The 25,815-nt window shown below is 49.8% G+C and overlaps 2 protein-coding genes across 2 annotated transcripts in view; one reads left to right on the forward strand and one right to left on the reverse strand.

Annotated features, from left to right (window-relative positions):
* Positions 1 to 6,905: 6,905 nt before the first annotated feature.
* On the forward strand, positions 6,906 to 15,318 carry MAP1LC3B (microtubule associated protein 1 light chain 3 beta). The gene is made up of 4 exons (XM_053952991.1): positions 6,906 to 7,040; positions 9,532 to 9,587; positions 11,857 to 11,963; positions 13,847 to 15,318. The coding sequence occupies exons 1-4, from the start codon at positions 7,001 to 7,003 to the stop codon at positions 14,019 to 14,021; spliced, it is 378 nt and encodes a 125-aa protein (XP_053808966.1). The 5' UTR covers positions 6,906 to 7,000; the 3' UTR covers positions 14,022 to 15,318.
* A 3,520-nt stretch (positions 15,319 to 18,838) lies between these two features.
* ZCCHC14 (zinc finger CCHC-type containing 14) overlaps positions 18,839 to 25,815 on the reverse strand; it is a 45,900-nt gene continuing 38,923 nt past the window's right edge. The window contains exons 8-13 of the mRNA XM_053952745.1: positions 25,420 to 25,693; positions 24,072 to 24,163; positions 22,980 to 23,107; positions 22,597 to 22,737; positions 21,064 to 22,527; positions 18,839 to 19,534 (exon numbers count right to left, since the gene is read on the reverse strand). Of these exons, the coding sequence (XP_053808720.1) occupies positions 19,479 to 19,534; positions 21,064 to 22,527; positions 22,597 to 22,737; positions 22,980 to 23,107; positions 24,072 to 24,163; positions 25,420 to 25,693 (2,155 nt within the window). The 3' untranslated portion in view covers positions 18,839 to 19,478. The remainder of the gene's footprint in view (positions 19,535 to 21,063; positions 22,528 to 22,596; positions 22,738 to 22,979; positions 23,108 to 24,071; positions 24,164 to 25,419; positions 25,694 to 25,815) is intronic.

Genomic DNA, 25,815 nt, shown 5'->3' on the forward strand with positions numbered 1-25,815 from the left:
TCTCCCCGTGCTCTGTGTGACCGTGTTTCCCCTTCTAATGGGACAGAGTGAGGGAATCCCAGCCCTTCATCACTTCAGAGAGGAGAAGCAATTGCTGTCTCAAATTTCCACTGCTATTCTTGTGGAGCAACACACAATAGTTTTGGAGCCTGGGCACATCCAAGGTCCTTGAGGCCCAGTGCACAACAGGGAGGTTATAACTGAGTATCACCTTCAGCTTCAGTCATCAAAGTCTAAAACTGCTGCTCTCTCCCCTATCTTACCAAATCCATTATCTGAATCAACCAGCTTTGTTTGTGGCAGTAGGGGAAACAGGAGAAGTGCGTTATCATCATCTCCCATCCTCTGTGGCACTGTCTGAGCACCTTCCTTGGAAAACATTCCCAGAGTAATGGCCTGGAGCCTTCCAGTGCTGCTGTCTGAGGCAGGCAGCTCGCAGCCCTTACCACAGGGCTCTTGAAAAAGGATGTAGCGAAAGGGGAAATGTTATTGTTTCATTCCCCCTCAGCAATTACGGAGCTGATGCAGCTCTCGCTGTAGTCAATTAGTCTTCACGCTCACTAAAGGGCTTTGGATGGGTCCCAAAGTTAGTGTCCTCATTTTCTGTAATCCTGGAAGTGTTTATGCCTTCCCAGGCTCTGAGCAGGGATGAGCCAGCTGATGGCATACCCAGCCAATTATAACCAGAACAGCGAGGAGAGAATGATTTATTTTCCATTTGGCAAGAGGGACAGAAAAGTATGGCAAGGCAGGCCGAGACAGATGAACAAACCCTGTCTGCAAGCCCTGTTTGCCACAGAGAGTTTTGCAGCATGTTTTTTTGGCATGGGCCTACACTGAGATTTCTGCTTTGTAATAAAAAACAAAGACTGCTCCTGCCTCCTAAAAAACTGCTCCCATCCTTGGAGGGAGGACACATCAAAGAGAGAATATCCCAGTAGAAAGGCCGAAGAGTTTTGCTTTGGTTTTTGTAATGTGTATATTTTAAGCTGGAAAACAGCTCTTCTTGTCCTGGGTCTATGATTTCCCACTTCCTTGCTTTGTGGACATTGATCTCACCAGATTTTGCAGGATAAACAGCATTGGACAGGCTGGGCTCTTCAGGGAAAATCCAGAGCACTGCAGAAAATCTGCTGATGGCTCAGGAAGTGGTCACATCCTTCTGCTTTAGAGCAGAGCTCCGTGCCCTCTCTTTAACTGGCTCCCCGCTGCCAGAGGGCAGGGATAGATGGGATACTGGGAAGGAATTCTTCCCTGTGAGGGTGGTGAGGCCCTGGAACAGGTTCCCAGAGAAGCTGTGGCTGCCTCATATCTGGAAGTGCCCCCTGGACAGGGCTTGGAGCCACGTGGGATTGTGGAAGGTGTCCCTGCCACAACAGGGGGGTGGCACTGGATGAGCTTTAAGGTCCCTTCCAAGCCAAACCTTTAAGATCACTTCCAGCCTTCCACCCCCAAACATTCCATGATTCTATGATTTATGGAAGAGAGTATGATCTTTCTTCAACGTCATGTCCTTGCTTCCATGAGGAATCAGTTGATGTAAAGGCTGTGAGTGCCTGGAGTCACCCAAGATGTCACAGCACTTCTACCACAAGCAGTTCTTGTCCCTCCAGCTTTGGCCCTAGTCCAGCCTGGACAATTTAGTCCTGTTCAACACCTGGAGCAGCTCAGCTGGCAGAAGGATTCCCCTGCTCTGGAGGGGTCAGGTGTTGGGGGTGCTATTCCTGGCTGCTGACCCGTGGTTGTGCAATCCCAGGAAGCTCAACGTCAGCGAGGAGAATGTTTTCTGAAGCACAGGCAACGTCGTGCTCAGTTAATATTTGAACACGTGGGGGATTGCTTCAATCCTAGGAGTATCAAAAATCAGGGGGAGACCTTGCTATTCCACGGTTTCCCTGCTCTGCCTCCCGCGCTCGCGCTGTCGTTGCTGCTTGCCAAGATGTTATGGATTTTCTGAGTGAAATCAGTACACAAACACAACTCAGTGCTGCTGACACCAACTGATCCGCCGTGTTCCATCAAGCAACATCTCCCATTTCAAACTTGATCCTGGAGCCAAGAGCTGTTTGCTGGAACAGCAGGAACAGCAGGAACTGACGTCAGTTATGGCACCCAGCAATGATGTCTTGGGCAATCCTTCTTGCACGGGGAGTGCAGGGAGTTTTTAGCCAAACATTCTAGGAAAATGATGTTTTTGTGATGGCATTGCACGTATCTGTGTGTTAGCTTGGATTTACCATCCCAAAAAAGAGTGTCTAACAGTCTAGAACATGTGACATTCCAAAAGACAGTGTTGTGCTCCCACTGAGGGACGGGCTCAGCTGTTGTAAGGCCTCAGAGAAAACCCACCCAGGCAAAATGTGGGGTTTCTCTCTAGCTTCACTTCTCTCAAATTACACTTTTCTACCCCCAAAACAGATATTTTGCCATTCTTATCACTTCTTCCTTAAGTTCACCTAACTCAGAAGGTGAAATTTGAAGTGTGGGAATTTGTTCTTAAGGGTAGCCACCATCTTGAGGCAAATTTAAGATTAAAACTTCCCAGAAGAGTTATTTTAAGGCACTGCAAACAATTCTCTACAGTCAAATTCCGCCTGAAAATCTCCAATAGCAGCTGGGTAATGGCTGCACACTTATAAAAAAACCAAACCCACATTAATCTTGAGCTGAGCTGGATCGATAAGAACAATTTGTGAGCAAAGAACTGAGGGGAGGTATTTTAATTCAGGTTGAAATGCAAGTTATTATCGGCACAGTGTTCCTCCTTTTATTTTATGGGAATTTTCTCTCTGTGTTCCTGGTGAATTTAATACTGCTGACAGCTGCTGAGCTCCCAGCCCCACACACTGAGTGCTGTCTTCCAGGAAGGGTGCAGCACTGCAGAGGAACAGCTTTGTCTGTTCCTTTGAAAAAAAAAAAATCCTTTTCAGTCCTGTTGTACCAGAAAAATGAGGGGATGATTTATTATTCTGAATGTGAAATACACTCCTTTCATTGTAAGGCAGCTCATGTGGGAAAAAAATAGGAAAAGTGGGAGTTTTTCCCAAGGGAAATGCTGTGAATATCAGCCACGGTTTGGAGTCACTGTTCACAGTGGATTTTTAACAAAAAAACACCAACCCAACCTTGTGGAAGACAGAACTGTTGGGAAAACCTGTGTTGCTTTTTTTTTTTACTTAGTATTTAGTCTGGTGTATTAGGTGCAGACAGGAGGACCCGAGCAGGAATCCAAACCCAGCCTGTGCTCTAACCTGCTTTGTAAATTTGGGAAATCACATCTCCTTTGCCTCACGCAAAACTAGGGCTGACAGGGATTGGAGGGGATTATTTACCCCATCCTTCTCCCTGAGATCACAACGATTCTCCCTGAACTCTTCAGAGCAGATGTTTTACTAATTTCTCGTTAAATAAAAACATCCAAAGGTGATTATTCCATTTCTTTCCTAGGGAATTTCTTCTGGTGCTCAACAGTTCTTACCCTTAGCCCAGTCCCTAATTTCTGTGGCCTTTTCCAAGCTGTAAGCTCATTATTTCTCATCCTGGTCCCGCAGCATGCAGGGAAGAGCTAATTCCCTCCCGCTCTGCAGAAAGCTTTTGCATATTTGAAGACAATGTAATGCCCCCTTTGGGTTAAGTCTCCTCTTCCTCGGCCTAAATGCTTTGTAAAGTGCTCTAAGGCCAGGATAAAAACGCTCTGTGGCTCCATTTTTGAAGGGCTGTGTTCCAGCGCTGTCGCCGAGCCTGAAGCCAAAGCATTTTCCAAAGCAGCGTTTTCTCACCAGGGCTGGGGAGCTGTGCTGAGGCAGAGCTGATCCCAAAGGCTATGTCCATGCTGTCATTCCAACTGCTCCTAACACCTTCCTCAAATCCAGACTCGCCAACTGTCTGTGCTGTCGACACACAGACACGGGCGAGGGCTGAGCTGAGGAGGGAAAGGTCAGGCGAGTCTTGGTGTGGATCTAAGTTTCCTTCTCACAGTCTCTGCGGATTATTTATGAGAGGGGCATGTGATAGCCCAGCCTGTCAGCAGATACTCTGATTGTGGCTCTCCCCAAGCACCATATGGATGCTTTCAGCCGGAGCTGCAGCCCTGCTAACAGTCGGCTTGTGGATGCAAAGCGCACGGCACACAGAGCCCAGAATTGTCAGCCCTGACACCAGGACGCACCTGTACGCCCCAAAAGTAACATTATGTGGTTTCATCCTCCTGCCTTCAGCCCTCAGACACAATTCGGACAGCATGGTGGAATTTCCTCAGCCTGGAAAATGTTTTTTTTTTTAAAGGCAGGCATTTAAATAGAGTCCTGTTGACACAGAAATTTGGGATTGGTGTTTTAAGTTGCAGATGTATCAGGGTTCTGCTGGTCATCCATGTCTCACCTGCTATCCCTGGACAGTGATGTGATGGACAGAGCAATCACACACCTCAGGGCTGTATTTCCTTGTTAGTCACATCTTTAATGGCCTCATAATGACAGGCCACTGGAACTGCATGACCCTGAATCACAAAGTTAGGTCATGAACCCTCATTCCTTTGTGTGAGTGCAGACTCACTCCAACTTCAATGCATTGCTCCACCCCAAAAATGCAAAAACACTGATAATCTCTAAGATGGTTGGAAAACTGTCCTTCTCCCTGTACTCCTAAGGACAATCCTGGTCACAGCTCCCTGTCCCTTGGATTGTACAGCGAGATCCTGTTGCCCTATTGCTGCAAAATCCTCCTTAAATTCAAAACATGGTGCCAGGAACGTATGTGAGAGAAAGAGAGAGATGCAGCTGAAAGGCTCCAGCCAACAGCTTGTGTCAGAAAGCTGCTAAGCAGGAAACAGTTGGGCAGTTTTACTCACAGTGTGGTATCTGTGACTGAAGTTGTGATTTAATCAATTCCTCACAAACCGCATGAGGCCGGGGGGTGGCTTCCAAGAGAATCGGAGCACCTGCTCCTAAAATTTTGTTCTTCAAATGTAAACTCTACCCGTATCCATGTCAATGTGAAGGCAAACTGGTGACAGATCATTGAACTTGCACTTTTGCATGGAGAAAAGTGCTTAAGTGTTCATGTTGAAGGGGATGTTGTGGGCCACTCCAAGGTGGCCATTGTGCAACTTCATGGAATCATGGAATAATGGAATACCAGGCTGGAGGGGACCTCAAACATCATCTGGCCCAACCTTTCTTGGCAAAAGCACCATCGAGACAAGATGGCTGAATCTTAAAAGTGCCCAGGATTGGGGAAGCCACCACTTTCCTGGGGAGATTGTTCTTTTTTTGTGTCACTGAGTGAGGAACACGGCCTGGCGCCGAGACAGCCATGGCTGTGTCACTGAATGAGGAACCCTGCCTGGCACTGAAATGGCCATGGCTGTGTCACTGAATGAGGAATACTGCCTGGCACTGAAATGGCCATGGCCGTGTCACTGAGGAGAACACGGCCTGGCACCGAGGTGGCCATGGCTGTGTCACTGAGAAAGAACCCTGCCTGGCACTGAAATGGCTATGGCTGTGTCACTGAGAAAGAACCCTGCCTGGCACTGAAATGGCCATGGCTGTGTCACTGAGAAAGAACACGGCCTGGCACTGAAATGGCCATGGCTGTGTCACTGAGAAAGAACACGGCCTGGCACTGAAATGGCCATGGCTGTGTCACTGAGAAAGAACCCTGCCTGGCACTGAAATGGCCATGGCTGTGTCACTGAGAAAGAACACGGCCTGGCACTGAAATGGCCATGGCTGTGTCACTGAGAAAGAACACGGCCTGGCACTGAAATGACCATGGCTGTGTCACTGAGGAGAACACTGCCTGGCACTGAAATGGCCATGGCCGTGTCACTGAGGAGAACACGGCCTGGCACTGAAATGGCCATGGCTGTGTCACTGAATGAGGAACACGGCCTGGCACTGAAATGGCCATGGCTGTGTCACTGAGGAGAACACTGCCTGGCACCGAGGTGGCTATGGCTGTGTCACTGAGAAAGAACACGGCCTGGCACTGAAATGGCCATGGCTGTGTCACTGAGAAAGAACACGGCCTGGCACTGAAATGGCCATGGCTGTGTCACTGAATGAGGAACCCTGCCTGGCACTGAAATGGCCATGGCTGTGTCACTGAGGAGAACACGGCCTGGCACTGAAATGGCCATGGCTGTGTCACTGAGGAGAACCCTGCCTGGCACTGAAATGGCCATGGCTGTGTCACTGAGGAGAACCCTGCCTGGCACTGAAATGGCCATGGCTGTGTCACTGAGGAGAACCCTGCCTGGCACTGAAATGGCCATGGCTGTGTCACTGAGAAAGAACACGGCCTGGCACTGAAATGGCCATGGCTGTGTCACTGAGGAGAACACGGCCTGGCACTGAAATGGCCATGGCTGTGTCACTGAGGAGAACCCTGCCTGGCACTGAAATGGCCATGGCTGTGTCACTGAGGAAGAACATGGCCTGGCACTGAAATGGCCATGGCTGTGTCACTGAGCAGAACCCTGCCTGGCACTGAAATGGCCATGGCTGTGTCACTGAGGAAGAACACGGCCTGGCACTGAAATGGCCATGGCTGTGTCACTGAGGAGAACACTGCCTGGCACTGAGGTGGCCATGGCTGTGTCACTGAGGAAGAACATGGCCTGGCACTGAAATGGCCATGGCTGTGTCACTGAGTGAGGAACACTGCCTGGCACTGAGGTTGCCACGGCCGTGTCACTGAGAACACTGCCTGGCACCGAGGCGGCCATGGCCGTGTGTCGCAGAGCGGCAGCACCGCCAGAGCACCGTGACATTCCCACAGCCGGCTGGCCGTGCCTCCCCGAGCGAGGAGCGCGGCCGGGCCGGCGCTGCCCCGCGCCACACTCAAGATGCCGGCGGGGCGAGGCGGAGCCGCCGTGACGCGCCGTCAGCTGACGGCCGAGCGGCCGCGGCGGCGCGGGGGGCGGGCGCCGGCACTCGGAGGTGTCCGCTGCCGCCGCGCAGAGCCGCCGCCGGGCCCGGGCCGAGCGAACGCCGCCATGCCCTCGGAGAAGAGCTTCAAGCAGCGCCGCACCTTCGGTGAGCGCCCCGGGGAGGGACGCGGCGGGGTGAGGCCCGCCGGAGCTCCCGTGTGCCGGCGGGCTGCGGGGGGGATCGCCGGAGAGGAGAGGAGAGGGGAGGAGAAGAGAGGGGAGGGGGCGATGGCGGTGGGAGCAGCGAGGATCCGCGGGCGGCTCCTGCTGACAGCGGGGCCCCGCGGGCGGAGCGGGCCCGGGGCTGCCCCGGTGTCCCGGCCTGCTCGGGGCTGTGACCGAGTCAAAGCCCGGCCCGTCCTCCGGGGTTGTTTACCCGGGCGCTTCGGGACGTGGGGGTTTTGTGGCGTCGCGAGGTGTGGGGTGGCAGCTGCGCTGTGCCCGATCTGTGCTTGGGGTGGGGAGATCTCTTCGTGGCATCATCCATTATCGACTGCAAAACTCCCAGGAGCCTGGAAACATCCTCGGCGTGTGTGCCAGGAGCTGGGCCTGCCCTTCCCTCCGGTGTCTGCTCGGTGTCCGGCGGCCTCTGCGCCAGTGGCAGCGGAATTAAAGCTCTCCTGGCAGCCGGTGCCTGGCGCGGGGAGAGGAATTCTCCACCCGGGCAGCCGCGGCTGGGCTGGGGCGTGGGGCTCCTGTCTCTGTTTGGCTGTTGAAAACTAGCAGGGCATCGAAAAGAGCTGTGTAATGATGGCTGGGAAAATGAGATTAGTGCCTTTCGAGAAGATAGAGCCGTGCCACGCTTCTGTGTGCGCTCAGGATGGGACCGGAGCAATCAAAGGGCTCGGGATCTGCCCATGTGTATCAGCGAGGGAGGCTGAAGCGCTGCGAGGGTAACACGAACTGGCAGCGTAACCTATTTCTGCATGAACTATAAAATCCCGTACGTGAGATGGAATTGGTGGAAGTAATTGATCCAGATTTTCCTTTCTTCCTGCCTTTGGGTTGAAGTCAAGCTGCTTAAGAGAGCTTTGTGATGTGCCCACCCTTGCCTTCTCTGTTGTGCTAAATGTGAGCTGTTCCTGCAGCGAAGCGGGGAGGATGTGGATCTGACAAAAGTCTGTGTTTATGCCACCCCTTTTCTCAGAGCCTTCCAAAACTGTTGTTGACCCCATCGCCTGTCAGCAGCCTCTGTTGCAGGTATTAAGTTCGGCTAGGATGGCAGCCAAGCAGTTGCCACTGCAACTACTGTCGTCAGAGAACAGTGTTTATCTGTGGCCGACTGGGGCCTGATTTTGAACACACCACACACAGTAATCTCCATGATTTGCCCGGTTTATGTTCCTTCTACCCCAGGGAGTTCTGCTGAATAACATTGCTGTGAACAAACCTGTTCCAGCTGAAAAGTTAGTGCTTGCCAGGTGGATGGTTGGTCTCACTCTCTCCACGTATCTTTTGTGTTTTTGGTTAATCTATTAAACTGTTTTAACGAGGTGGAACTCTCTGCCCTTGAAGCGCTCCCGCTGGGAATGTGGGGTGGCTTTCAGGTGAAGGCTTCGCGTGCTCCTTGCCTGAGTTCTGCTTGATTCACCTGCAGCTGCAAACGGTGATTCAGGGCAGCTGCATTCCTTGCCGGGCTCCTGAGGAGGATGTGTTCCATGGGCACAAACACGGACTGAGCAGACTGAGGGATGTTATTGCTGAGTGTCCTGCCATTAGCATTCCAACGGGGAGCTGGCCTAAGTGCTCCTCTCCCTAGGCAGGTGTGTGTTCAAGCCATGATGCAACACTAAATCATCTCTCTCTGAGCTGTTTGGAACCTGAAAACAGCCTGGAAAGCCCCGTCCTGCTGAAGAAGAGAGGGCTTAAAATTGAGTTCACTGAATCTGAAAGTAGGCAGGGGACACAGATGAGGCGGCCCCTGAAAGCGGCCGGGCTGTTTACTCTGCCTCGTGTACTTTAGCCAGGTTCATGATATCTGTTCTATTAATATTTCTGTCTGAGGAGAGGTGAACTTTATCCCGAGAATTGGCACGGAGAGTGGCAAAATGTATAGGTCCAGCAGAGCCTCCAGCAGCTCCTGCAACAATGGGTGAGGCCGAGTCAAAATAAAACCTGGAATTTGGTAACAGGAGAGCACACAAGGAAAGCTGATGCTGCCAGGCTTGGGCCAGTCCCGGGGCTCAAATAATTGTTGACCATTTCCTCTTCTGGGACCTGACAGAAATAGCACAGGGTATTTAGTTGTTAATTTGGGTGGTGTAATTTGAGGCCGTAACTGTGTGAGGTTAAATGTGTGCTTCAGTGGGCAGAAAGTGAGGGGGTGTGGGGAGGAAAGGATCTCCTTTAACACTTTCTAGGAGTGCCAGGCAGGTGCACACAGCGCTTGTCACCTTGGGTTAAGGAGCAGGAGATCAGCTGTCACAGGAGAGGCTGTACTCCTGATAGTGCTGGCCCATTTGGAAATTGATTTGCCTGAATTTCCTCTTCTGGCTTTTCCTGACACGTGGTCCCTCTGCTCAGCGGTGGAGAAATAAGGAAATAACAGCATTAACTGTGAATGCTTAAACAGATTTTTTTTGTTTCATCCCTTGCAGAACAAAGAGTGGAAGATGTACGACTGATTCGGGATCAGCATCCCACTAAAATACCAGTAAGTCCAATTCTTTTACTTTTTTTACTTCAGCTTCCAGCCTCGTGGTCTTTTTAGCAGTTAGAAACCTGTGAAAGAGCTGTCCTGAGGAGACCAAATGAAAACGTGGCTGTTCAGGGTGGCTAAGCCTGGGTTTCAGGAGCATTCTCAAGCAGTAATTCTCAGGGTTGGTGTGGTGCAGCAAGGTGCTCCCAGGGGCTGGAGGAAGTGGCATTTCCGGAGTTTTGCACTTGTGTGTTGTAACTTGGAAGAAAACCACGCCCCAGCTGAGCTCTGAGATCCTCCTGAGCGCCCAGCTCCTCTCGCTGTGGTTTTCTTCTCTGAATTAAGAGTGTTCAGAGGCTCAGCAAGAGGAGTAGAGGCAGATATGGATTTGCTCATCAGCCTGTGCTGAGAAGGACAGAAATGCTTTTCTCCTGGGATGGGCCTGTGCTTAGGAATGCTGCTGGGCTGTCCAGCTCACCCTGGATATCACCCCTCACCCTGTCACTCTTGAGCTGCTCAGCTCCAAATGCTGCCTAAGTTTGTATTTTTATTTTACTTACATCCTCAAAGTTAAAAATGCACAGAATATCCTACAAGCAAAAGGCATGGATTATGTTGTGTCCCTCCCATCACAGATGGGTTCTTCAGCAGAGGGAACTGAATGGGACCCTCAGCCTTTGGCTCTGTGATGAGATTTGGTGACCCCAGTGTGTGGAAATTCTGCTGTGAACCAACTGCTGCAAACTGTCCCCACTCCCTGAGCGAACTCACTGACAGAAGCTGCTGTAGAAACAGAAACTGAAAGGTTTCAGCTTTCCTTGGGCTTTAAACTCCTTCCTTCACTTTGGAGCTGCCACTGCTGGGCAAAGGAACAAGGAATACTTCACAGCAGGGACTTTCTGACTTTTTTGGAATGTTTCATTTTCCCAAAAGGTGCTTTCCTTGCAAATCTGTTTCCTGACAAATACTGCTCTTTCACTCACCTTTCAGAGACCACTTAGCCATAGTCCCCAAGCTCTGTGACCACAGATTGAAAGCCAGGGATTTATGGCAAAACACTCACTTTAAGTCAGCCATGGACAGGTTCCAGCCAAGAATTCAGAGGTACCTAAGGAACTTGCTGGAGATGTGGTGATGCAAACTCCCAGCTATCCCTGCTGGGATCCCTGGAGTCTTTCTGGGCCAGTCACTGCCTCGTTATTGTCATTAGCAGTTCTGGATGAGATAAGGTGGCAATGTCACACTAGATAATAAATCCCTCCTGTGCTGTCAACATCCTCTGTTCTGCTGTTAGAAATATCTACTGCTTAAAAATAGTGGGGCTTTGTTACCCAGAATGAGGCAGCATTTATTTCAACTGATGTAAGGCTCTTTCTCTGGTAGAATTCCATCAACGTCTCTTCACCTGTGCAGCTTTTTAGGATCAACACAGCCAGACCCTGTGAGCATGGAAGGGATCCAAGGGACTGGTGTCACATTGCTCCTGTTGACTGAAAATCAACAAACCCCACATGGCCCTGGAAACGGGAGCACACGAGTTCTGAGATCACTTCTTAAAAGCAGGAACTACCCTCAGTTGCTGGGCAGGGTGTTCCTTAAATTGGGAAATCTGCAGTTTCTCTGTGAATTAAGTGGTTATTACACAGCAGTCCTGGCAGAGTTACTGGTTCCTGAACGTGCTTGAGGAAATTTTCTCCTTAATTTGGAAATTGGAGAGTTTATATCCTTCCAAAGTAGCTTTTTGTCACGTATTAGAAGGAACCATGGGAGGTGAATGGAACAGCGGAGTCATCTGGAGTGGTGGTTCTTAAAGAGATGGAGAAATTCCAGTGACAACTGCTTGATCTGGCAGATTTCTATAGCAGCACAAACCCCTGGTCAGCCACTGCAGTGTGTTAGAGGGAAGTGGGCTTGGTCTTTCCTTGGATTTCCTTGTTGCTGGGTAATCCAGTGCTGGGTTAAATGATTGCAGCAAAGGAAGTCTCTTAAAATGGCACTGAAGCTGGGGATGTGTGCTGTAAAATCTGTGCGTTACCCCTCTGTGCAGTGGCTCTTGCAAACAGAACAGAGGAGCACGTGAAGGTAAATAATTCTCATGGAAACACAGAATTGTTTGGGTTGGAAAAGACCTTTAAGATAATTGAGCCCGACCATGAATTGCTGCTTCTCACACTGGAGATGCTGCGTTCACAGGTGAAGGGAAATGGAGCTGGGAGGGGGGAGATGAGGGCACCAGACACTGTTCCTGCCTTTCACATCTTCTGCTTTTTGTGTTTCTTCTCAGGTGATCATTGAAAGGTACAAGGGGGAGAAGCAGCTTCCAGTTTTGGATAAGACCAAGTTCCTGGTGCCAGATCACGTCAACATGAGCGAGCTAATCAAAATTATCAGGTAGTATTGCTGGGATTCCAGTGTGACCTGATCAACCTCAGACTGTGATGCTCTGTTAATTCCCCCCCTGGTGCATTTGGGAGGTCTGAATGGAAAATCCATCTAATGAGCACTAGGACAAACCCAGGAGAAGGTGCTTTTCCTTTTGCTTTGCTGGAAAAACCCCACTCTGAAGAGAACTGGGCTCCTAGTCTGCTTCCAAGAGGAAATAACATTCCCAGAGCTGTAGGAGGGAGTGTGGGGCTGTGAATCCCTGGCTGCCATGGGTCCTTCTGCCCAGCACTTCCTGCTTGGCTATTTTGGGATGCCTCCTCTCTTCTGCCACGGAGTCCCCCTTGGGAGTGGCTGCCTCTTCCCACCCACTGGGAAGGGGAGTTTGGGCTCAGAGCCAGAGCTCTGCTCTGGCTGCTGCTTGGGGATGCTCTTGGCATCCTTTTGGAACTGAAGTTTCCCTCAGTGACAGCACTGAGGCCTGGGAAACACCAGCTCAGGCCAGAGTGTTTCTGCCCTGGCTGCTTGCTCAGCTTACAGGAAAGGCAGAGGGGAACAGCCCCGAGTGGAAGCTGTGTGGTCAGAAATTCTGCTAGAAGTGCATCTCTGCTGGCTCAGCAGCAGTGTTTGATGAGGAAGGGTTCTCCAGTGGTAACTGGGAAGTGAGCAGCAAACCAGAGCTTGTTTTGTGATGGTCACAAAACAGGAGCTGGTTCATGGAGGACATGGGCTGTGGGAGGTGTCCAGGGTGTCCAAACAAAAACTGTCACAGGCAAATCCCAGCTCCTGCAGGAAGTAGAAAGGCAGAGAGGGCTTTGGAGACAGGAACCAGGTTGCTCAAGTCTTCCAGTTTCTCAGGAATGTGAAAGGCCCTGGACAAAGAGGTTAACTGCAGGCTGAAGGGTTTTCCCACCTTTTTTCTCTGGCTTTACTGTTAATAAATAACTTGGTACCAGCCAGACTTGGGCCTCAGCCAGCTCCAGTGATGCACAGCAAAGCCCATCCTTCCCAAACCTTGGAGAGCTGCTGCCTTCCCTCAGCCTGCTGTCTCTGGAGTGAGTAGTCTGGCTTTGGAAAGGTCCCTGTCCAGGGCTGTGGTTGGGAGCTAAATAAATCCTTGTTTCCAGCTGCTGCTGCCCCTCAGCAGCGAGTGGAAGCAGCAGGAAGCTCTTGTGATCTATTCTTTCCTTGCTTTGGTGGCAGCTCCACACTCCTGAGCTGCTGTTGCTCACTTGGTTTATCAAGTGGGAAGAGCTGCTCTCTGCAGGAGGCAGTTTAGCAGGAACACCCATTTCCCCCGAGCTGGAATGATCCAAGGGAAATCCAGAAATCAGCTGTTTTCCTGTGCCAGGCAGTTTGTGCAGCCTGTGAAGCTCCCTGCTTCTCCTGGGAGGGAGGAAAGGAGGAGGAGAGGGAGCAAGGTGCTCCAAGGTTAAACCCAGGCTGTTACAGAGCTGGTGACTAAGTGAGTTTAAAAGTTGCCCAGGTTTTGCAAGGAAGCACTGCCCGAATTTCCCAATCTTCCCAAGGATCTCTGGGTTTTCATTCCAGTGAGCTGCAAGCCAAAGGTCCCTGGTTATGCCAGGGGTGCTTCTTCCCAGTCCCTCCAGTTCAGTGCCCTTCTGGAGTGCAGCTTTTCCCCGAGTGAGGGCCCTGCCAGTGGATGCACCTGCCTGGATTTAGCGGAGGAGTTGAGCCCAGTTTTGAGGGCCAGGGCTGGGTGGGGACACGCAGGGAAAGGTGCCCATGACAGAGGAATGAGATGAGCTTTATTTCAATCCTCCCACCCCAAACCATTCCCTGATTCTCTGCTATGACCTTGCTGCTGTCAGTGCTGAGGACTGTCCGTTGCCGTCTGTCCTTTGTCCCCCTTTCCCCTCACCCCTGCCCAGGCGACGCCTGCAGCTGAACTCCAACCAGGCCTTCTTCCTGCTGGTGAACGGGCACAGCATGGTGAGCGTGTCCACGCCCATCTCCGAGGTGTACGAGAGCGAGAAGGATGAGGATGGCTTCCTGTACATGGTCTACGCCTCCCAGGAGACCTTCGGAGCGCCAGCGTCCGCCTAGGACACGCCAGCGGCCCTAGCCTAGGATTTGGATTGACCCTTGGCCATCACCCCCACTCTTCCCCACACACCCCCCAGGGAAAGAACCGGATGTCACCTACGCTCTCAGTCCTTAGCATAGTCTTGCTTTAGCAGGTGTCTCATCTCACCTTGCCTTGTTTGTGACTATTAAACAGTACAGACGAGCACCTCCAGCTTTGAAACCTGCCCTAATAATATTCCACACAGGCACATCTACAGGTCTGGACCTGATGAAAGGAGCCCAACTGTGCACGTGACACTTGCAGAGAAAGGGACACTCGATTTATTTTTAACAAGCAAACAGGCACCAGGGAGCAACTGAGGTGTTTCCCTTGAGTTTGCTGGAAAATCTCCCTACGATTCCTTAAATTTTTTGGTTTTAAATGGGAAGGTTTCTCATGAGAGCAAATGCATTTTAATGTTCCAAAGGGGAGCTTTTTCTTCTGCAGCTCCATCAGACTCGTGTCAGCGCTGCAGGGAGTTAAGGCAAGTGCTTGGGGTGAGCTGGGGAAGGACAACTCTTTGTGTCTCTGGTTTTTGGGCACCGCACGCTCAGGGGCGGTGCCGCTTTCTGGAATACTCATACCAAACACCACAGCTTTATCGTAGTTTTAGGAAGTGTCTAACTGTAAAATGCACACCCGAACAGGTAACACTGAAATAAACTACAGTCTGTTAAGAATTCCCAATCCCTGTGTGTTCATCAGTGATCCATAGGATCACGCCCCTAGCCCGGAGGTCGTGAGAAGCAGCTCAGGGCCGGGAGCGGCTGCCCAGAGTTGACGAACAAATGATTTGTGGCACGGCTGGAGGCTCCCGTGTGCCGGGCAGGGAGCAGGCTGTGCAGAGGGGAGCTCTCCCGTGGGACAAACCTGTGTTGGTGTCAGCGAGGCGCGGCGGGATCCCCGCGGTGTCCGTGGGTCAGCGGTGTCACCGGCAGCCCGGCTCTGACGGGGACAGAAGCAATACTACAGCGCCTGGCACCGCGCGGGGTGCACGCGTTGTACCTCCTCCACCTTGTACCTCCTCCACTCTTTGCATGCATCTCCTTGCCGGGGCCCCCTGCCCGTTTTTTATTGTCCTTTGTGTTTTTACTCCGATGTGAACTTTTCGATGCAGCTTGTTCTCTGTTTAGTTCTGTTCGTGTAAGAACTCGTTTAACTCATAACTGACAACTGTACTTGTAATTACGACGTGATCGACTGATATTCCTGTACAAATGTTGCTTTTTTAAAATTAATACAGTGCTGATATGGATGGATTACATCCCAACTTAATTCCAGCTCGTGTGGTTATTCCTAGGCATTTTCACAGCAAAATAATTAAAGGAATTAAAAATAATTCCCTGCTACTGCCAAGCTGGAGAAGCCCCCACACAGCTGAATCCTTTTAAAAGGAAAGCCCAATACCAAGGGATTCTGTTTAACTCTTTATTTTCCATACATTAAATTTACTCAGATAAAAACATTCTAAAAATGTACAATTTAACTTTTAACAAAGTATAATAAAACATAAAAATCCCAATACCAGAATACTTGACATTTACAATTCAAAATCAAATTAGCTGAATATTAAATATTTACAAAACTATTTAAAATATTTATAAAGTTACATGCAGAATTTGTAATACTAGAAGTGATCGAAGTAAAAGAAATGGCTCAAATGGAGCAGGAATTTCCTTCATTCCTAATGGAAAGTTATGTCCAAGAGAAGCTGTTAATCTGCACTTGAAAACACACAGGATTTGCTTTCTGCTTCAGTACCAACACAGTTCTTGTGTACATCAGGAAAATTTCAGGGAACAAATGGGTAATTCCAAGGGTTTATTACAAGATCTGCGGGGCCTCAACCAGCCAAAGTGATTCCTACTCTCACAAACGCTCCATTATGTGGATTTTTGTCCAGATTTGCCCGTATTCATCCCATTTACAGGTGTTCCAGACTAGCCTGAATCCAGCACCCCCAGGGTCCCTCTGGCACAGCTCTGCTCCCCTGCAGGATTTTGGGAAGAGCTTTGCTCTGCCTGGTGCCCCAGCCTGGCTCATCCCGGGATATCTCTGGGATTTGGGGGCATGGCCAAGGCCTGGTGCTGGACTCTTAATTTGGGAAGTCTGGTGCTTAATTTGCCAAGATTTAATGACCGTGGTATGAAAAGGTTTCACAAAAAGCTGAGTGTGACAGAGCTGGTTTGAATAAAAACCAGTTCTGATAAACTTTAGTAATGGGTCAAATGTAGTTTTCAGTAAAAGTCAGGTGGAACCCTCTGATCAGTATCTTGGTTCCCTCTCCTCCCTCTCTGCACTCCCTGTTAGGGTCGAGCCCAGAATATTTATTAATGCTTAATTTGCAGGGTGAGGAGGAGTTCACTGGAAATTCCATCCTGTTTCGAGTCTTTCCATCATCAAATGGAAATTGCAGCTGGAACTGTCCCACCCGCTGCTCCCTCCCCTGGGAAAGGCTCCTCACTGATTCTCCTGCCCCTGCAGGGAGAACACTGGGGATTCCCTTCCCTCTTACACTGAAAAATCATTCCCATTCCACAGTGAAATCCATCTGGAGAACTAATTCTTTTTATGCTTGCACAACAAAGATAGGGCTAAATAACATTCTTTGAAATCTCCATCTTTCAATGTACAAAAATAGGGTTTAAGAACTGGTTTCTTCAGGCAGGGCAGCTGGAACTCTACTATTCCAACCCAAGCTGCCTTGCTTTTTAGGGGTAAAAAGATGAATTTGTGCCTTTGAAGAACAGATTAAGGATAATTTTATGGAATTAAGGTGCTCTGTTTGGACTTACCAACTTTGGTTGTTCTGGGTACAGAGTGGAGGGTGTTCACTGGCAGGTCTGAAGCCCCAACTCACTGGGATTTGGGGAAGGCTCTGAGGTTGCTGCTGGCTCACCAGATTTTCCTCTGGGACACTCGTGTTGCCTCCAGGTCCTTCTGGATTGGATCTTAATCCAAACCCAGACCCAACCGTTCCAAAGCGTCACCCAAACGCAGCCATGAGCCACTTGAGGAAACATCAGCCGTAACTCGACACAAAGGAAACGATCCCAAAGGGAGGAATGAAACAGTTTGCTGGAAACATCAGCCTGAACTCTACACACGGGAAAGGATCCTAAAGAAAGCTCTGGAGAAAGGAATGAAACAATTTGCTGGACAGACGTTCAGTTTTACAGTCCTTTTGATAGGATTTTTTCTGTGAGGAAGATCAGACACAGCTGTGCCCAGGCTTGGGCAGTAAAACAAAACACAACTCGTACAGAAATGACTTTTTTTTTTTTTTGCTGCTGCTGCTGCTGTTTTTTGCTGTTTCGAGAGGGTTTTGAACACTCACGTGTGTGTTGAAATACAGTTTCTTTAAATACAATTTTAAAATACTGTTTAAAAAAAGTGAAAAAAATAATAACAACAATAATAATAACAACACTAAGTTTGGCTTTCAGCACATGTTCCAGGCCACTGGAGAGACCCTCAAAGCTGCAAATAGTAAACATGGAACTGCACGTTTTCCTTGGGCATGATGCAGTGGGACAGACTGTTCCTACCATTGTCTCGAGCTCATTAAGGCAAAGTAAATTGCATTGTCAGTTTTCATCCCTTTAGTGTTGTAGGTCTGAAGGTTGTTCGTGGGAACACAGGGAACGTCCTCAAACTCGGGCAGAGCCAACAGGGAGCGGAGCTGGGCTGGGGATACACAAATCAGGGGGTTCTTATTGCATAGCAATAAAAAGTATCTTTTGTCTGTTTGTTCTGCAAATTCGGGTTTTGGATCCCTCCCTGGGCCGGGTTTGGTTCTGCCCACCCACATTCCCGAGGCTCTCCCGATGCTCATGATCCCACGAGGATGAGACTGCCCTTGGAGAGACAGGGACACAGGCATGGCCCAGAATGTTCCTTTCCTATGAGCACAGCCCAGCAAGGGCTGGGCTCCCCCCTCACACAGCCCCATCTCCTGGGGGGCAGCTCCAAACCCTCCTGCTCCCAGAGGACTTCCCAAGCCACTGCTGCACTACAAATCCTATGGATTCATCCTGGTGTAAGGAATACCTCCAAGTGTAAACAAGGCTTCAGACTTTAAAGGTGTCTCCCAAATTACAGGATGCAAATTTCTCTCTGTCAGACACTTTTACAGAGGAGGCCTCACCCATTTAATGCCGTCAAATTCCCGGGGGGAGAGCCATGAGGATTAGGATCTTCTTTCAACCAGACAGGACCAAAGTGTTTCAAATTAGCAGTTCGAGATGGGCTTGGCTTCCTCTCCAGTCCTAATTTAGATTTGTCACCCACAAATGATGGACTAAGTAGTTTAACACCAAAGCTACTCATCTACAACCTACTGCAACGAAGGAGGCCGACAAGAAATCCTTCCAAGTCTTGATAATAATGAAGTTTTTACTACCTTTTACATGTTTGACTCCCACCACTCCTGAATCCTGGGGTAGGAGCCAAAGGGTATTTTATATAAAGTAAAGCAAAAGCTTATCAACTCTGCTACCAGAGTTCTTAGTTTTTTTAGGATGGTTTAAAATTCATTTACAAAAGCAGAATAATAAGGTTTCTGTGAAAGAGACCTATATACAGTAACAGGACGTAAAGGTTTTGTGTATTACAGGAAAATATTCTTGAAGATTTTATGACTCTGGAGTCTCTGGGACTTGGACCCTTGGAAACTAAGTTTATTCCAGTGCTGGGAAGCCAGCACTAGCTAGTAACAGGTGAGACAATGAAGCACGAGTTTGTTTCCAGAAGGAACCGAAACTGCCGTGTGTGTTCTTTTGGAAGGGAAAAGAGAGACTTTTTAGGATTTTTATTGTGGAATTAAGTCCCGTAAGCCTGCTGGTGCCAATTTGTAAATGTTGGAACTTCTTTGCCTCTTGCACTGGTCTCAGAGTGACACTGTCTGCTAAAAGTGCAGAAAGCTTGAAGAGTTTTACATTCTTCTGTAGTGCAATCCTTAAAAATCCCAGAGATTAGTGCCTGATCACTTTTGAAAAAAAGTAGACATTTTACCTAGCCCAGGGGTGCCAAAGTCCTTCCGGCCACTCCTACCTTCCACCTCAGAACAGAGCTGCCCTGGAGTCAGGCCTTTCACCTTGGAAAAGTCCAATTGTGGCAACATTCTCCAGCCAAAAAAGTACAGGGGATGTTGTACTTCCAGCAGGAACTGCGGCTGGCCAGCTCCACCATCCATCCGTCCATCCGTCGGTCCGAGGACACGGGGTCAGGAGTTCCAACAACAAAGCTTGAATTTGGCAATCAAAACTGGGTTGGCTGCACCCCTAAGCTAGATTTTCTACCTAGTCTAATAAAGTAAAGCACCTTTGGATTAAAAAATACATTAAGCTTAACAGCAACTGGACGTCTCAGTTTTGCAGCTCGATCTCCGTCGCTCTCCATGGCTTTACAGCATCGTGGTGCCAGCTGGGGAAACCTCAGTCTGTGGAGTCCAGACTTTCAGAGGGAGGGGCGTACTTCAGCCTGAACGTACCTGGGACAGGGACAGGGACACAGGGTTACACATCAGTCACCTCCCACAGCTTCCCAAAGCAACCTGCTGCTTCTTACCCGTGGAACGCACCACTGGAGCTCGGGTGCAACTTTAGCGCTGGCACAACTTTGTTTCATGGAATCACAGAATCTCACAATGGTTTGGGTGGGAAAGGATCTTAAAGCTCATCCAGTTCCAACCCTGACACCTTCTACTAGCCCAGGGTTCTCCAAGCCCCAGTGTCCAACCTGGCCTTGGGCACTTCCAGGGCAGCCACAGCTTCTCTAGGCACCCTGTGCCAGGGCTTCCCCATCCTCGCAGGGAAGAATTTCCTCCCAATATCCCATCTAACCCTGGCCTCCTTCAGCTTAAAGCCATTCCCTCTTGTCCTGTCAGTCCATGCCCTTGTGAAAAATTTGGCAGACTTTAAATGGGAATTTAATTAATGAAATTAAATCCAATTTAAAAAGACATCAGAGCCTGCTGCATTCCCAAAGTTCTCCCACTCAGGACTGACGAGGCAGCAGGCTGCTTCCCCCTGGCCACTACCAAAACATTTACCACTGGAATTCCACTCAGTATTTACCTTTTTCCTGCTGTAAATTGCTGCCCAACACCTCACACTTGTTAATTTATGTGTTCAAACTGTTGAGACCACACAAAAATGAATCCAGGTAAAGGCTACAGATAAGGCATGATGTGAAATGGAACCTCAGTGCTCTTCACTCAGAGTTTGTATTTCATTTTTTAAGCCACACCACTCTCAGATTATCTCAAAATAAGACAATCAAAATAAAAAAAGAAAAAATGGGACTAAAAAGTGCTCTTGGTAAAGCAGTGTTTGTCTTTTACTGTTTCCTGCCTGGAATTAAGGATTCTCCTGAAGAAGCCTGTGCTCTACATGTGTAAGCAACATGTCCTATAAAATAATTACAGCAGCAAACAGGACCTTCAGGAGGGTTTGAACAGCAATTCTTCCTTTAGGTTATTGTGTTGGGCAGGAAGGGAAGAGGAACAGAGATTTCAGTTTCTGCAATTCCAGGGAACTTGCACTAATGACTGAAGCTGACCTGGCTGACAATGCAGAAGCAGCAACAGCGATTCTGCTGCAACCTGTCCACAGCAGCTCCCTCCCTTCCCTGATGTTTCTTCCCCCCCCTAAAAACGGTGCCAACCCCACAGAGCACACCTGAGGGCCTCGTCTTGAGTCCTCCTCACGGGACTGCCTAAAATTTGCCAGTGGCTCAGACCATCAACTTTTAATTACAAAATATTTTTACAAGCCAGAGATTCCATCAGACCCCAGGGGCAGGGCTCAAGGCCACACTCTGTGTGGATTGGATCCTACTCCAAACCCACACCCAACCATTCCAAAGCGTCACCCAAACGCAGCCATGAGCCACTTGAAGAAACACCAGCCATAACACAAAGGAAACGATCCCAAAGGAAGGCATGAAACAGTTTGCTGGAAACATCAGCCTGAACTCTGCACACGGGGAAGAACTCCGTGTGTGCCCCCCAGCCTTTACCTTGCCGATTGAAATCCATGGGTGGCTGTTTGCAGTCCTGAGCTCTGTGCCCGCTGGCCCCGCAGTTGTAACAGGAGAGGTTCCCGTTTTTTTTGTGGCTTGAGCCGTTGCCGTTGCCCATCATTCCCTGTGCCTGGTACACCCCGGCCGTGCCCGCCATAAAGTTCTGCATGGGGGGCACGGCGAAGGTGGACTGCCCGGCCATGACGGAGTCGGGGGCCAGGCCGCTGTTGTAGGCCGTGTGCACCACGGGGAACGTGGTGCTGCTGTTGTACTGCTGCGTGTTGATGTAGCCATTGCTACACAGGGGGTTGAAGGGCAGGAAAGGGAAAGTAAACATGGAAGGTCCTGAAAAGGGGTGCTGGAAATAGTTGGCGTAGCTGACGGTCATGCCGCTGGAGCCGCAGTTGCCGCTGCAGCCGCAGGAGCTGCACACCATGCAGCCGGGGGGCTGCGGCGGCGGCTGCTGGTGGTGGTGGTGGTGGTGGTTCTGGTTGGGGACGGGCACGCTCCCGGCCGAGCCGCCGCTGCTGCTGCTGCTACTGCTGTTGCTGCTGCTGTAGAAGTTGTTGTCGGCGCCGGAGGAGAGCGTGGGGCTGGAGCTGGGCGCGGGGCAGCTGGGCAGGTTGGCCATGGTGGTGAAGGACGGGGACGGGTGGCTGCTGGAGGAGGCCGCGTTGCTGTTGGCGCAGAAGCTGCCCTGCATGGGCGCCACGGGCACGCTGCTCATGGCAGAAAAGGCAACTTTGGTGTTGGCTGTGTACAGAGCAGTCCGGGGGTTGATTATTGCAGGGGACACCGTTATTTGCATATTACTGGAGCAGGAAGTCTGTCCGGCCATGGCGGAGTCGGTGGGAAGAGACGACGACACCAGGAGTTTGATGGGCGGACGAGCCACGTGGAAGACCGTGCTGGACGTCACCGTGGCAGCAGTGCTGGTCTCCACGATGAGTCCTGGCTGCTGGGCTGGTTTGATCACTCTGTCCAGAGTGGAAGCGTGGACGACTTTGGTCCGAGGCCCAAAGTTCATGGTGGATGTGGGGGAGCTGCTCTCGGCACCCCCCGACAGCACCTGCAAGGGCTGGTGCGGAGAGGACGCGGACATGACATCCACCACGGCGTTCCCAAAGCCCTTTTCCATCTTTATGCTGCCCCTCGAGCCGGGAGACACCTTATTCCTCTCTTCCAAAGACAAGAGGGAGTGCACGGAGGACGAGAGCAGCTTCATGTCCGCGGAGCCGCGCTCCGGCTTGTGCACGGAGCCGAGCACGCGGATGGGGGTGATGTGTGACGGGCTTGGGGACAGCATCTGCATGGGCAGCGCGTGGTGGCCGGCGGGGCCCGAGCCGGCCTCATTCTGCACAGGCAGCACCTGGGCCGTGGGCCTGGCAGAGCTCGAGGGGAAATGGTTCAGCAGCATCACCGGCTTCTCCTTGTCCGAGGCGTCCAGGTGGAGCTCCAGGCCTGGGGAGAGAGGAGCTGTGAGGACAGCCCTGGGCACGGCACGGGGCACGGCTGGGGGGCTCTGCTTACGTCTCTCGTTCTCCTCGGCGCTGTCCGAGCTCTCCTCCCGCGTCTGGATCCCCATGGGGCTGGAGCTGGAGCTGGAGTACTCGGAGGAGCTGCCCTCCCGGGGCAGGGGGTGGGCTGGCTGATCCACGTCCACTCGCAGCTCTGCAGGGACAGGGGACACGGGGGGTGACACTGAGCAGCTGCCCATTCCCACCAGAGCCATGGGGGAAAAAAAAAATCACCTTTTATTGCCCCAATAATCACCAAAATCAGACTTTTTGCTTGCTCCCTGTTAAGCCAATGGCCTTTGGAAGACAAAGCTCGGGGAAGAAGCAGCACAGGAAGGAGCTGACCCTTGTGCAGGCACAGCTGAGCACAGCAGTGTCCCCTGCTCCCCTCCTTACCTGCAGCGTGGTTGCCCCGGATACTCTGGATAGGCCCCACGTGGGAAGTGGGGGGAACCCTGGCCACCCCACTGCTGGTCACTGAGGAAGGTGTGGAGGGGTTTAGGCACCGTTTCTCTGATTTCTCCCTACAGGGTGATGGAGAGAAGCATGAGGAGACAGAAACTGGCTAAAACACAACCACAAATAAATCCATTTCTGAATGAACCCAAAGCAGACAAAGCCCACTGAACAATCCACTGCTGCTGTGCCCATTTCAAATGGAAACGCTTGGAAATCACATCAGTGCTGACCAGAACTGCCAGCAGTTAGGGTCAGACAATTTGCCATCTGATTAGAACACTATGCTCTTATTTGTCCAGGGTAAAACATCACCAAACCCTGACTAAACTCTAAAATTCTATCACATATTATGTCAGCACGTCCCAAACCCAAAGAGAAAACAAACACAGCCCCAAGTTCTCCTTTTCCAAACAAACTCTGGAAAAAGTAAGATTGCTGATAAAGGCTGCCAAAGGAGCTCTGATAAATGGGCACAGATTTGGATTTCTAATTGCTTTTTAAGGAACAGCAGTAGCTGCAGAATAAACACTTTGCTGTAAGTGGAGATGCAAAAACCAGGACAATCTGTTGCATCAGTGTCCCCAAAGGGCTGTCACAGCTGCCTGGGGTCACTGTGGGACACTGAGGCAGTTCCTGAAGTAGCTGTGCTCCATCCACATGGATTGGAGCCGGAAAATTGTCACTTCCTAGGAAAAAAGAGGCCTGACTCTGGGAGTGCATCCCCTGGGCTTGCAAACCCAACAGCTCCCATCAGTGTCAAGTGGATGGGAAGCCCAAAATCTTTGCAATAAATGTGACACAAGTTTAAAAAAACCTAACCACAATATGTATATTCTGTAGATTTAGAAATCTGGTATCCTTATCACAACCCTGAAGAGGCAGCAGTAAACCACAAAGTGCTAAATATTGTTTAGTAATAGAGATAATTATCATCCATATCTTCAGGTGGGAATCATGGTAGGTTTGTGGTCTGCGGAGCAAAATCTGCATTTTTTAACCTTAAAAAAAGTTCCCCCAGCCCTCACTTACTTCTCCAGCTCTAGTTGGGTCTTGAGCTTCTTCTTTGCTCCCATGGTGAGGGACTCAAACTTATTCAGATCTTCCTCAGTAAGACTCAGAAACTTGGAAAGAAAAAATATGTTTAGTTTTATAACCTGGAATATTCTTATTCCCATTTTCAGTGAAGAGCAATTCCAAAAGCCAACTTTAAAACCATTTTTAAATGCAAAGAAACTCTGTACTCCAGTTTTCAATTATAGTGTAAAACAAAAGTGTGGGGGACGGGCATGAAGGAAAAAACACCTGCAGATTTAATTTAATTAGGTGTGTGCTTGTATTAACCAGTCACAATACAGATGAAATAACTCGTGTACATATTAAAATAGAATTAAATTAAAATAGAACTTGGTGCTATCAGTGAATTTGAGGATGTTAGAAAATCACTCCAGTATTCCCAGTGTGTCATTTACCACAGAAGAGCAGGGAAAATATACACCAATAGTAAATTTAATAATAAAATATAGACATAGATAGAGGCATTTATATTATAATGTAATTAAAATTAAACCCAGTGAAGTATGCATAATAAAATTTGCTTTTTTTAAAATACACTGGAATATAGAGTTTTACTACATTATTAAAGAGAAAAAACCAGTATATTTCCTGTCTTATAATGAAGAAAATTAAATCAGAAGCCTCTGGTAAGAGATTGAAATTAAATCTATAAAATATTCCATAAGCAGCACAAAGCTCAGCCCAAGCCCTCCCTCCACTGGAGGGCGCTCCAGGCCAAAAGACAGAGGACAAGGAATCTCCCAGTGGAGCTGGGAAAATGCTCCAAAACCTTGCTTAGATCAAATCCAGCACACACAGGTGTAATTTGGGACTCTTACAATGCAAAGACGTAAGAGATGATTTTGCCACAGGAATTTCTGCAAGAAACAAAACTCACTCACTCACGTTCATATTCATGCCACGAGTCTCTGAAAATCTATTTCTTAAAATGAGGATAACTAAATATTTTGGGAGAAAAATCGACCAAGAAGCAGAAATCAAGAGATATCAATATATTTAGGTATCTCCTGCACACAAAGGGATGTCCAGGGAGCCAAGCAGAGCTCCTAAGGCAGCATTCAAGCTGGATTTCCAAGCATTCCATGAGGAAGCCTGGGAGAAGCAGCAGCTGTCGGACAGCCCCGGTCACAGCACAGAGTGAGAACAGCAAGAAGGTTTTCATCAATTCATTGCTGCTTCCAGAAAGTGAAACCCTCCCCAGCACGTGCCAGAAACTTGTGTGATCCTCAGTGCAGATGTTCCCAGCGTGGAGAACACGGGGATCATTTAAAAGCTGGCTGCTTCCCTCCATTTCCTGCCCTACCTTTTCCATGGTGAGCTGTTTGAAGACAGGGTAATACTTGTGCAAGCGCAGCTTCCTGAGCCAGTCCAGGATCCCGTTTTGCTCCTGTGTCTGAGGGGTCTGAGGGCTGGAAGACATCAGCATGGCTGGGGAGGAGGTTTCCAGCTGGGAGCGATAGCCCAGCGAGGAGCCGGCGCCTCCGGAGTGCGAGCAGTGCGGCAGAGACACGGGAGCAGCAGCAGAGTGCTGCACGTGGTTCTGGGAAGACTGAATTCCAGCCACCCCACATATAGGTCTGGAAGATAGGAACAGGGTTGGGTTTAGTTGGAAAAGCTGTGCCACCCAGAGCTCAGCTCTGCAGCCACAGAAATCTGGGAAAAACCACCCCGCTGGAGCCAGGGTATGGATTTGTACCTG

This window comes from Vidua chalybeata, chromosome 11 (assembly GCF_026979565.1).
Source record: "Vidua chalybeata isolate OUT-0048 chromosome 11, bVidCha1 merged haplotype, whole genome shotgun sequence".
Classification (NCBI taxonomy): Eukaryota; Metazoa; Chordata; class Aves; order Passeriformes; family Viduidae; genus Vidua; species Vidua chalybeata.